Raw genomic sequence first — 11,634 nt, forward strand, 5'->3', positions numbered from 1 at the left:
TCTACTGTTGCTGTTAAAAGTATCCTATTCAACTTTCACTTACTTTCACATGTGTTTCGATTTCTTCTTCTTCTTCTTCTTCTTCTTCTTCTTCTGTTATGGAGGGTTATAAACATCCGCCACAAACGTGTCCGTCTGTAATAACGGTCTGTCTGAAATACTTCCGTTGCGAAAACACTTCCGTTGTGGCCTTTTTGCATTTGTGTTGTGAATCGTTTGTGTTCGTTTCTGTAAATGCATTCACCTGACACTTCCCAGCCACCGTAGTTTCCTATAATGTACATGCATGCATTCAGTGAATCAGAATTCCTTTAATAATCCCAGGGGGAAATTGCTTTTGTTACAGTCACTTAAATCAGCGATTCCCAACCTTTCTTGTCCCGTGTACCCCTTGAGCATTTTGGTCATACCATGAGTACCCCCTCACTCATACGTAATGTAAGAAATGTAATATAAAAAGTATCCATATTACATTTCTATTGATGCTGTTATTACTCAGTACTTTTTCTCTCCTGTCAGCTTCGTTTTTTGCAATTGCTTAATTTCTAATAATACATAGTTTCATTGATACTCATATAGGTTATCCCAGTTTTAGTTCTACACATGCAGTCAATGCAGAGACAGGACTTCACATATGAAGTGGATTTACAGGTCTGCTTTTTTTTTTTTGTTTATGTGGGTCTTAGTGTTAAAATACTAAATATATTGATGAGTGTGACAGAATAAATATATTATAAAACTGGGATAACCTATATGAGAATCAATGAAACTATGTATTATCAGAAATTAAGTAATTGCAAAAAACTAAACTGACAGGAGAGAAAAAGTACTGAGTAATAACAGCATCAATAGAAATGTAATATAAAAAGTATCAAAAAAAAAAATACTTAAGTAAAGTACGTATACTTTATTTATTAACACTGTATGTATACATGTACAATATAGGAAACAGTTTGTTGACATTACTTGAAAGTTGAACGGTTGCCGTGGCAGCAAGATGAAAGTGACTCAAACATAACTAAATCATCAGTTTCTTCTCTCACTGCAAGTGGTGAAGTAGCAAAAGCTCTCTCTGAGTATCTTTGTATCAAAAAGTTAAACAAGCTATTTTTGTGAAATTTGAAAAGTTAAATAGTAAAAACCTGAGTGAGGAATGGCTGCTGCAGGTAAGACACAATTTACAGACAAAATATGAGGATGAATTTTAATCTGCTAAATAAGATGAAAGAAAACTGCAGTCATTGAAGGAATTACTAGATTTCCTTAAAAAAAAAAAAAAAAAAAAAACTACATATTCTTATAAAATACTTAAAATATTTCTCCTTGAAAAAACCCACAAACAATTCAATATTTTATGTAGATGATACTGAAACAGTTTGAGAGTTTGCATGTTATTAGTAATGTCAAGAGATTACATTTTTTTTTTTTTAAATTAGTGTTTAATAATTATGCTCTGTAATTAATTTATTTAATTAATGTCTTTAAATCTCACTTAAAATATCTGAAAAAATCCCTCAACTTCAGGTATTTTCATTTAAATTAATATTAATAACATTATTGTGGCAGATAAAAAGACTGATACATAACAAAGTGGTTTTATTAAATAATTTATTATTTATAACAGAGTTGAACAGATGCAGACGTAGTTATTTACTGTAATTCAGCTGTATTTGAGACTATAGGAGGATAATGCTGTGTAATTTTGTCAATTTTCATGATATGAAATAAAACAAGTTAAAATTAAGTGCTCTAAGTTAACGCATCAAAAACAGTTACAACACTTTTCTAAACTATAAAATGATTAAATACAGTCTGTGTAATTACACAGAACTTGTTGCTTTTTCTCTCCTACAGATAATAACATTTATCCAGTGAGTTTGTTCATTTGTCAGTCATAAACTTGTTCATTTTGGCTCTGAACCCTGTCATCTTGTCCAGTGTGCATTAGCAACACAGCGTGTTAGCATGTAGCAGCTAGCACTGTCCGCGTGTCCGTGCTAGCCGCTACATGTTAGCATTGAGGTGGTAGAAGAGGCTGCAAAAGGTCCAGTGATCAGCAAACTCTATTTCTTAAACAATTTGTACATTTGTGGGCTTTTGTTTTCCACGCGGTGTTTTAAAAAGTCAAAATTAACGCCAACAAAGCACACCAGTGTCCCGTATTGTAGTCTGTGCATCAGTATTATGGGGATACCGGGAACTCTTTAAATAACAATGGTTCCGCGCTGTTCGGAGCTCAAAAAATCTTTCAACAAAGTTTTTTTAATGTTTATTTGTTTCTGTAATTAGTTAAAAGCAATTAACGTGTTTAAGTCCCATCCCTACATGTAACACATTAAATAAAGGTGTTTGATTTCAGTGTTTACAGAATGGATGTAATATAGCAGAAGGAGCTCCTAAAATATTTATTAATACTTTTTTACTGTTAAAACTTAATGGATTTGCAGTTGTTTTTTTTTAAGTAACAGTTTGTTGACATTACTTGAAAGTTGAACGGTTGCCGTGGCAGCAAGATGAAAGTGACTCAAACATAACTAAATCATCAGTTTCTTCTCTCACTGCAAGTGGTGAAGTAGCAAAAGCTCTCTCTGAGTATCTTTGTATCAAAAAGTTAAACAAGCTATTTTTGTGAAATTTGAAAAGTTAAATAGTAAAAACCTGAGTGAGGAATGGCTGCTGCAGGTAAGACACAATTTACAGACAAAATATGAGGTTGAATTTTAATCTGCTGAGTAAGATGAAAGAAAACTGCAGTCATTGAAGGAATTATTAGATTTTTTTTCAAAAATGAAGTATAGATTATCATTAGAAAATATGTTTACTCTGGTTTTAATATATTAAAAATATTTTTCTTTGAAAAATAAGCTCAACATTTGATGTAAATGATACTGTTTGGAACACTTTGTAGGAGCTTTCAGAGCCAAAGATGTGTGTGCATATCTTTTTACTGTAAAAAGTGCTCAGTGTACCAACAGAAAATTAGGATGTGCTACACATGCAGTCAATAGAGGGACAGGACTTCACATATATAGTGGATTTGCAGGCCTGTTTTTTTTTTTATTTTTTAAACTAAAAGTAGATACTGTTGGATTCTCTATCATCTTGCAGATAGACAACATTTCACTTTCAATTATTGTCAATAATCTGTTTCCTATAATGTACATGCATGCATTCAGTGTGGACAAATGAACCTAAAGTACTTAATACTGTACCTAACTATTTTTGAAGTATCTGTACTTTACTATTAATCTTGAGGGATATTTTTTTATTACGTTTCTATTGATGCTTTTGTGACTCAGTACTTTTTCTCCTGGGCTTTTTTTCTAACCCAAACTTTAAAAGTGACAGAACAATATTTCCTTCTTTGTGTGAGTATTAGTGTTAAATTACTGAATACTAACCATGTGCCCTGTCTATCCACTTTGACAGCACATCCTCTAATGGTAGGGCATGCCCTCCACAGCCCCTCCACTCGGTACACAATCCTAGAGTTTATGGGAGAAGGTAGCTTTGGGAAAGTTGCCAAGTGTCGTGCTCACAACAGCAGCAAATTGGTGGCAGTAAAAATCCTAAAGAAGGAGTATTTTCAAGATGTGCAGGACGAAGTAAGTGTTTGGTGCCTTCAGCAGAACTTTAACGATGAATTTTTGGGATAAAGTGATATAAAGGTGATCTAATTGTCCTTTTTCCCTCCAGCTGTCAGTGTTGAAGACCATCAGCTCTCTGAATGCTGACCACTTCAATCTGGTGACATTCTATGAGCAGTTTGAATACCTGGGCTATAAGTGCCTCGTCTTTGAGCTGTTGGACGTGGATTTGCTCCACCTGGTCCGTTCACTGAACGTCAACTACATCCGTCCTATTGCAAAGCAGGTATGAATCTTTTTATTGCTTGCTGATGGATTAAGAAAGCCTTGAGTTCAAACCTGAGCTTAAACAGCTCCATAAGAGGAACTCCATTCTCATCCTGTCTTTCCTCATTGTGTCCCTGCAGCTGATGGTGGCATTACAGGGACTCAAAGCTGTAAGAGTAATGCACACTGACATCAAGCCAGACAACATCATGATGGTCAACATTGATGAAAGTCCATTCAGTGTAAAGCTCATTGATTTTGGAATGGCTTCTTCCATCTCTGCCGCCATGCCCGGGCTCACACATCAACCCATCGGCTACAGGTATGAGGGTGTCACCCTGAATGACTTATGGGTTTTTGTGACAAATGTGTGTTATTTTAATGTTGCTACTTAATGCTGTGATATAGAGTTCTAAAGTCTATTTCATTCATTTTGCTTCACAGGGCCCCAGAGGTTTGTCTTGGCCTTCCTTACTCGGGGGCCATTGACATGTGGGGAGTGGGCTGCACGCTGGCATTCCTCTTCCTAAATGACAACCTCTTTCCTGTCCACTGTGAATACCTCATGGTAGGTTGTCTTTTCTATAAACATCCCTCCATTCATTTAATTACCCACGTGCTCTTTTTTACAGGTATAGAAAGTATTGAAGAACTGCCCCTAATGTGTATAATTGTGTGTTCTTTGTGCAGATGCAGAGCATGGTGGAGATGCTGGGAATGCCATCAAAGCACCAGCTCCACTTTGGCCTATACAGCAAGAAGTTCTTTTGTCATGAGGTGGATGAATTGGGCACAAGATGGAGGCTGCTGGTAAAACATAGTTTTTATTGTTTGTTGAACCTTGACTGTTACCCTAAACTTATCTTAAACCCCTTGTATTGTTATTGTGTTTCCTCAGACACCAGAAGAGTACACCTCTAGGAACAAAAGACAAGCTGAGGAGTGGCCAGAATATCGTCCACATTTGTCATCAGTAGATGACCTGCTCCATGTAAGTGTTCTCTATGATATGAGTTCAAATACTTAGAGATCTCTTCTTTAAAATGTAACCTACGTTAGACATGTTTATAAGCTGAATTTACTCACCGTTTCTTTTTTTGTTAACATGAGCAAGAGAGGTATGAACTAGTGTATTGACCTAACTTTCTATTTTTTTTTAATCCAGATGTCTGAACTCGGGGATAATGAGACGGTGGAAGACAGGAAGGCCTTCATCGAGTTCCTGAAAGAACTGTTGAATCTGGATGGGGAAGAGAGAATCTCTCCCATTGATGCTCTTCAGCATCCCTTCATTACAGGGTCATACCTGAGCCAGGAGCCAGACAACAGAGAACAGTGAGTAACTGCACTGTGAAAGCAATCACGCACATGGAGATCAACTTGTTGTTCTTTTGAATTTTGTACTAATCATTTTTTTATTTTTCCTCTAGTCAAACCGATGCACAGGACATTGAAGCACATTCACATGAAGATTGGGATGCAGAGTACCCTCTGTTTAATGAAAACAGCAAATGTGGACAAATTGTGGCACATTCACCTGAAGATTGGGATGCAGAGTACCCTCTTTTTTAAAGAAAACTGGAAATTTGGTCTCATTGTGGCATATTAGCCCAAAGGTTGAGATACCGAGTACCCTCTCTCATGCAATTGGCACAAGTAGACATTCTGAGGAGTAATTTCTTGTTCTTTTTTGTATTTTTTTAGTATATTTGTTTTTTTCAATGTATTTTTCAGGTAACTGTATTGAATGAATAATCTGAGTATATTTTTTCATTTCAATGTATTTGTAAATAATCCTATTGCATGAATAATTTAGCCACATTTTTTTACAATAAACATTTATGACTTACCTGCTTTGTTAATTGTTTTCATAGTTTCATGTTTCATTTTTTTTTTTTTAGCTTTTCAGGGAATTCCATGACATTGTAGTGTGCTAAAAGTTCTGCAGAGCTGCTAAATCTCCTTGAATAAAATGAAAATGGGCTTTTTATAAGTCACTAAGGGTTATGGCATATTACCCAAAACAATATCAGCCTTAAAACTAATTCAAAACTCCAACTTGGGAGCATGATCTCATCTTCCTCCTATGGTTACAGTCCATGTGGCCTTTGTCCTGTCTATTCACCTCGTGCAATTCTCCAACAATAATGCCACTGATAAAATAATAAATCATATTTAGAATTGGTAAAAAATTTTGTAATGGAATAAAATCTGACAAAATATTAATGATTTAAATACACTTTAGTTCACCCAGTGTGGTGCGTCCTAAAGAAAGACAGCTCATGTGTGGAGAAACACCGCTATCGAGTGGCCACAATAGTACATTACTGGTTTATATCTCAACTGTAAATATGAGTGTCTGACACAGACACAATGTGTATTTGATTATAGTTTCTATAACATTTACTCCTTATGGCAGTAAAAAAAAAAAAAAAGAGTCATTTATAAAGTACTGCAGTAACTATACCCTATGATACCATGACACCATTATGATTTGAAAAACACTGGTATAAGTTTTAACAGGCATAGTGCCCTGCACTGTGGTGAACAGGAACAGTAGAGCTACACATTACTGAGACTTGAACCTTTGATCAGCTGATCAATGATTACAAATAAGAAATCAGGGTCTATTTAAAAGCTTTGTGATGCATGTTTATTGCTTTATTTCTTCATTGGATCCCCATTAGCTTCCATCATGGCGGTTGCTAAAAATCAAGATTCTCGTACAAATAAGAACAGAAAAAATTAAATATAGTTAAAAAAAAAAACAGAAATATTACATAAAAAAATACATCAGGACACTTGTTTGTTACACCAATAAATACATTTAAAAAAACACTATATATATATATATATATATATATAAATGTTGGTAAAATTATGATTTTAAAGATTTTTTTAAATATGTATAAAGTTGACATGTCTTTCAGGTCCCTAGGTAATTTGTTCCAAGGTTTAAAATATCCTGTGATTCCTACACTTTTAGGAGGGTGCACACACACAGTTTTTAATTTAAAGTTTTTGGTTTGATTAAAATTCACAGAATATCCCCCACCACCACCGTCCTGTCCTGTATGGAGCAGAATCAGAATTCCTTTAATAATCCCAGGGGGAAATTGCTTTTGTTACAGTCACTTAAATCAGCGATTCCCAACCTTTCTTGTCCCGTGTACCCCTTGAGCTTTTTGGTCATACCATGAGTACCCCCTCACTCATACGTAATATAAGAAATGTAATATAAAAAGTATCCATATTACATTTCTATTGATGCTGTTATTACTCAGTACTTTTTCTCTCCTGTCAGCTTCGTTTTTTGCAATTGCTTAATTTCTAATAATACAGAGTTTCATTGATACTCATATAGTTTATCCCAGTTTTAGTTCTACACATGCAGTCAATGCAGAGACAGGACTTCACATATGAAGTGGATTTACAGGTCTGCTATTTTTTTTTTTTTTTTTAACAGAAACTTCAGAAATGACAGAACAAGATGTGATTTCCATGTTTATGTGGGTCTTAGTGTTAAAATACTAAATATATTGATGAGTGTGACAGAATAAATGTATTATAAAACTGGGATAACCTATATGAGAATCAATGAAACTATGTATTATCAGAAATTAAGCAATTGCAAAAAACTAACAAAAGTTACATCAAAACGTGCGTCTCGGTATCGGGAATCGCGTGCTATGACTTTTATAAGCGATTCGTTAAAAATTTGCAGAAAAAAATCACAAAAAAGTGCGACTTTAAGGCCCATTGAAATGAATGGGGAATGAGAATTTTCAAAAAGACTTAGAAAAATTTCACCAAAAAACAGGAGTCTCCCATTGAAATGAATGGGGTAACCATGGCAACTAGGCCTCTGACAGCCCAAGTGCTTCTCAATGGGGAATTTACAGGTTTTCTGACTGGTTTCAACTGATTTCAACCAGTCAAACCTTCATCATCACTCTTCCTCTTCATCATTCATCCTCTTCCTCACCAATACTCCTTTAGTGTGGGGTTTGCAGGTTCTCCTTTTCATCTTAAAACTTAAATTGTTAATTACTAAGCCATTTTTCAACCGATTTTCACCATTTAAACTTTGAAATGTGTCAAAAATTCAGCTCTTCATCATCACCCATCCTCTTCATCACCAATTAACTTTTAGTGTGGAGTTTGCATGTTCTCATTCAGACTCAGAACTTAGTTCTTTCACAGCTCAGTCATTTTCCAACGGATTTCAACATTTCAAACTTTGACATGTTCAGCTGTTTGTTCACTTTCAGGTCATACTGGGATTTTTAAACACACTACTGTGTGAACTGGACTTCTAACTGGTTTAACTGGTTTTCCCCTTCAAACTGGGATTTATACACATACTGCTGTCTAAATTGATTTTCTAACTGGTTACACTGCTTTTTCCCTTCATACTGGGGTTTGTACTCATACTACTGTATAAACTGGACTTCTAACTGGTGGTACTGGTTTTTCAAGGTTTACTGGTTTTACTGTTTACTGGGCTAATGTTAATGGTAGTGTAATGCTAATGCTAGGGTAATGGTAATACAAGGCTATTGCTAATGCTAGGCTATTACTAATGCTAGGCTTTTGCTAATGCTAGGCTATTGCTAATGGTAGGTTAATGCTAATGCTAGGACAATGCTAAAGCTAGCACAATACTAATGCTAGCGCAATGCTAATGCCAGCGCAATGCTAACGCTAGCGTAATGCTAATGCTAGCGCAATGTTAATGCTAGCACAATGCTAATGCTAGCACAATGCCATTGCTAGCGCAATGTTAATGTTAGCGCAATGCTAATGTTAACGCAATGCTAATGTTTCCGCAATGCTAATGCTAATGCTAGCGCAATGCTAATGTTTGCGCAATGCTAATGCTAGCGCAATACTAATGCTAGCGCAATGCTAATGCTAGCGCAATACTAATGCTAGCGCAATGTTAATGCTAGCACAATGCTAATGCTAGCACAATGCCATTGCTAGCGCAATGTTAATGTTAGCGCAATGCTAATGTTAACGCACGGCTAATGTTTCCGCAATGCTAATGCTAATGCTAGCGCAATGCTAATGTTTGCGCAATGCTAATGCTAGCGCAATACTAATGCTAGTGCAATGCTAATGCTAGCGTAATGCTAATGCTAGCGCAATGCTAATGCAATGCTAATGCTAGTACAATGCTAATGCTAGCGCAATGATAATGTTAGGGCAATGCTAATGCTAGCGCAAAGCTAATGTTAGCACAATGCTAATGCTAACGCAATGCTAAACACCTAAAACTTAAAACTAAAACTGTTTGGCCATTTTTGAATGGATTTCCACCTTTCAAACCGGCAACCGCCCACGAGATCCTACCACGATTTCCGCGGAAATTGTCTAGTTCATTCTGTTATTATTTGTATTTTCTTTTTTTTTTTTGACTGTCTGCCCTTTTGAAATGTCCAGTTTGCAAACCAGAACAACTAAAGATACTTGATGATAGACTACATTAACTGTCATTTTTAATCTTAAAGTACATATTAATACAAGAGCACATCTCAAACAAATACATAACAATTATAATGTAGTTGATAATGTAAAATAAAAACACATTTTCCTGATATGTTACAGTGAGAAAAACACAGTTGGAGGATGTGGGAACCTCTCACTTGCACAGGTATAATAATCTTATTATTATCCTGCTGTGTGAGTGTGTGTGACCCAGGCTTTGTGTTGGCCAGCAGGTTGTGGGTTTGAGTCCAGCTCACAACAAGGAGCACGTCTGGTGACTCTGTTAAAATACACCAGAAATATCTATATAGAGGTACAGGTGACACTGTCTATGATATTTCACTATTGCTTTTTACATCTTTTCCTTTGTGTGAGGGAGTGTAAAAATTGTCCCCTGCCTTTGTGCAGCTAGCGCTCTACCATTTGAGCTAATTCCCCTCTCACTGAGAGGATTGGGAGTTGATGAAGTAGGTGAGTGTAGCTGCTCAACAGAACAAGAGTATTTAGTTACTTTGAAGGAGTAAACCAGGAACGCTGGTCAACACAGTGAAACTGTTCTTCCTGATGGACAAGCTTTTCCTACATGTTGGTGGATTCTGAAGAGAATTCTTCTTCTTCTAATCGTCAAATCATCTTCTTACAGAACATTCTAAGAACTGTTTATAATCTATTAGAAAAACCTTTTTACTGTGTTTTTCTTTCTAAAAGATGTTTGTGTTCTTTGTGGTTATCATGACCTCTGACCTTTGTGATAATCTAAGACTAAAATCACTCTCTCTTCCTGTAAATGCAATTTAATTCTTAAAACTTACAGTTGAATGAACTATTCCTCCTGTACAAAGTAAACACAAAAAATAAGCAATAATACAAGAAACAATATTGCAATAAACTAAATATTTGATGCAGATAGCTTCCCTCCAGAAAAAAACCCATTACATATATTATTGCATACACATACTTTTTGTGTTCTAAAGCGAGTGGGTGGAAGTACAATTTATTAGTCCCACCCCTTTTCCTACATTACAGTAACAAATAATCCATTTTCAGCATCCTGTTATCAGACCATTGCTACTGTTAATAATTTATTGTCTCATCTTTTTGATTTTGATTAGACACAATAAAACATATTACACACTTTCAAATTCTCACACGACGTAAAGAAATTTTCTTGATATTTTCTTTTAATTACCTGATATTTGTACACTTTCAGTGATGATTCAAAGGAAGAAAATTACAGGGTAAAAAAAACAATGAGCACTGGAATCAATGTGTCACATTTATTTATTTAACCAGACCAGATCAACAACTTCCTGAACTGTTGGTGTCCATTTTCCAGCTGACAGCAGGTTTATGTTGGAATCCTGTGCAGCCTGATCTCTGGGTTCTTCAGTCCAACACTGGAACCAGAAGGTGTCGTCACCATCCGTGTGTCGCTGGGATGATTCCTGCTCCATGTCTCCATCCACACAGAGATGTGAGTGGAGAACAGATGAAGTGCTGAAGGTCTTCCCACACTCATCACATCAGAAAACATTCTTCTCATGAACTTGTTGGTGGAGATTAAGGTCAGATTTACACTTGTAAGATGTTCCACATGTGTCACATTTATGAGGTCTTTCTGATGAGTGGCTGATTTGGTGAAGTTTTAACTGTTGATATGTTGTAAAAACTTTGTCACACTGGTCACAGGGACACACTTCATGTCCAGTGTAAGATCTCAGGTGTTCAGTGAGGGTTTGTTTGTGTTTATATATTTTCCCACAGTGGTCACAGTGATACAACTCTGTTCTGGAGTGAGTCTGCATGTGCAGAGTTAAAGTTGATCTTTGTGTAAAAGTTTTTCCACACTGTTCACATCTGTGAGCTTTGATTCCACGGTGAATGAGGACATGTCGACTGAGGTTTCCAGATTGACTAAAGGTCTTTCCACATTCATCACACGTGTGGTTTCTCTCCACTGTGAACAAGCTGATGGCGTTTCAGGTCATTCTTACAAGCAAAAGCTTTTCCACACTCGTCACAGATGAATGTTTTTTCTCCAGAATGGATTATTTGATGTACAGTGAGGTTTGATTTCCTGGTAAAGTCCTTCCCACACTGGTCACATGTATGTTTAGCTTTAACTCCAGCTTGGCTCTGCTGTTGAACTCTTTGCTCTGAAGTTTTTCTCTTAGATTCATCGTCCTGAGAGCATTGAGGTGTCACTTTGTTCTGGCTTCCAGAGTCCTGTAGAACAGTTAGAGATTAAACACAGAGAAGGAACCAAACTAACATTTGTTTCTAAATGTGT

General features: G+C 36.0%; 1 protein-coding gene across 1 annotated transcript; it reads left to right on the plus strand.

Moving 5' to 3' along the window:
* The first annotated feature begins 1,134 nt into the window (after positions 1-1,134).
* LOC114460498 (homeodomain-interacting protein kinase 3-like) lies at positions 1,135-5,193 on the plus strand. The gene is made up of 8 exons (XM_028442386.1): positions 1,135-1,166; positions 3,430-3,605; positions 3,697-3,873; positions 3,995-4,176; positions 4,299-4,422; positions 4,545-4,664; positions 4,753-4,845; positions 5,020-5,193. Exons 1-8 carry the CDS (start codon positions 1,154-1,156, stop codon positions 5,191-5,193), a joined length of 1,059 nt encoding a protein of 352 aa, XP_028298187.1. The 5' UTR covers positions 1,135-1,153.
* Positions 5,194-11,634: the final 6,441 nt, after the last annotated feature.

Source organism: Gouania willdenowi, unplaced genomic scaffold (assembly GCF_900634775.1).
Source record: "Gouania willdenowi unplaced genomic scaffold, fGouWil2.1 scaffold_49_arrow_ctg1, whole genome shotgun sequence".
NCBI lineage: Eukaryota > Metazoa > Chordata > Actinopteri > Blenniiformes > Gobiesocidae > Gouania > Gouania willdenowi.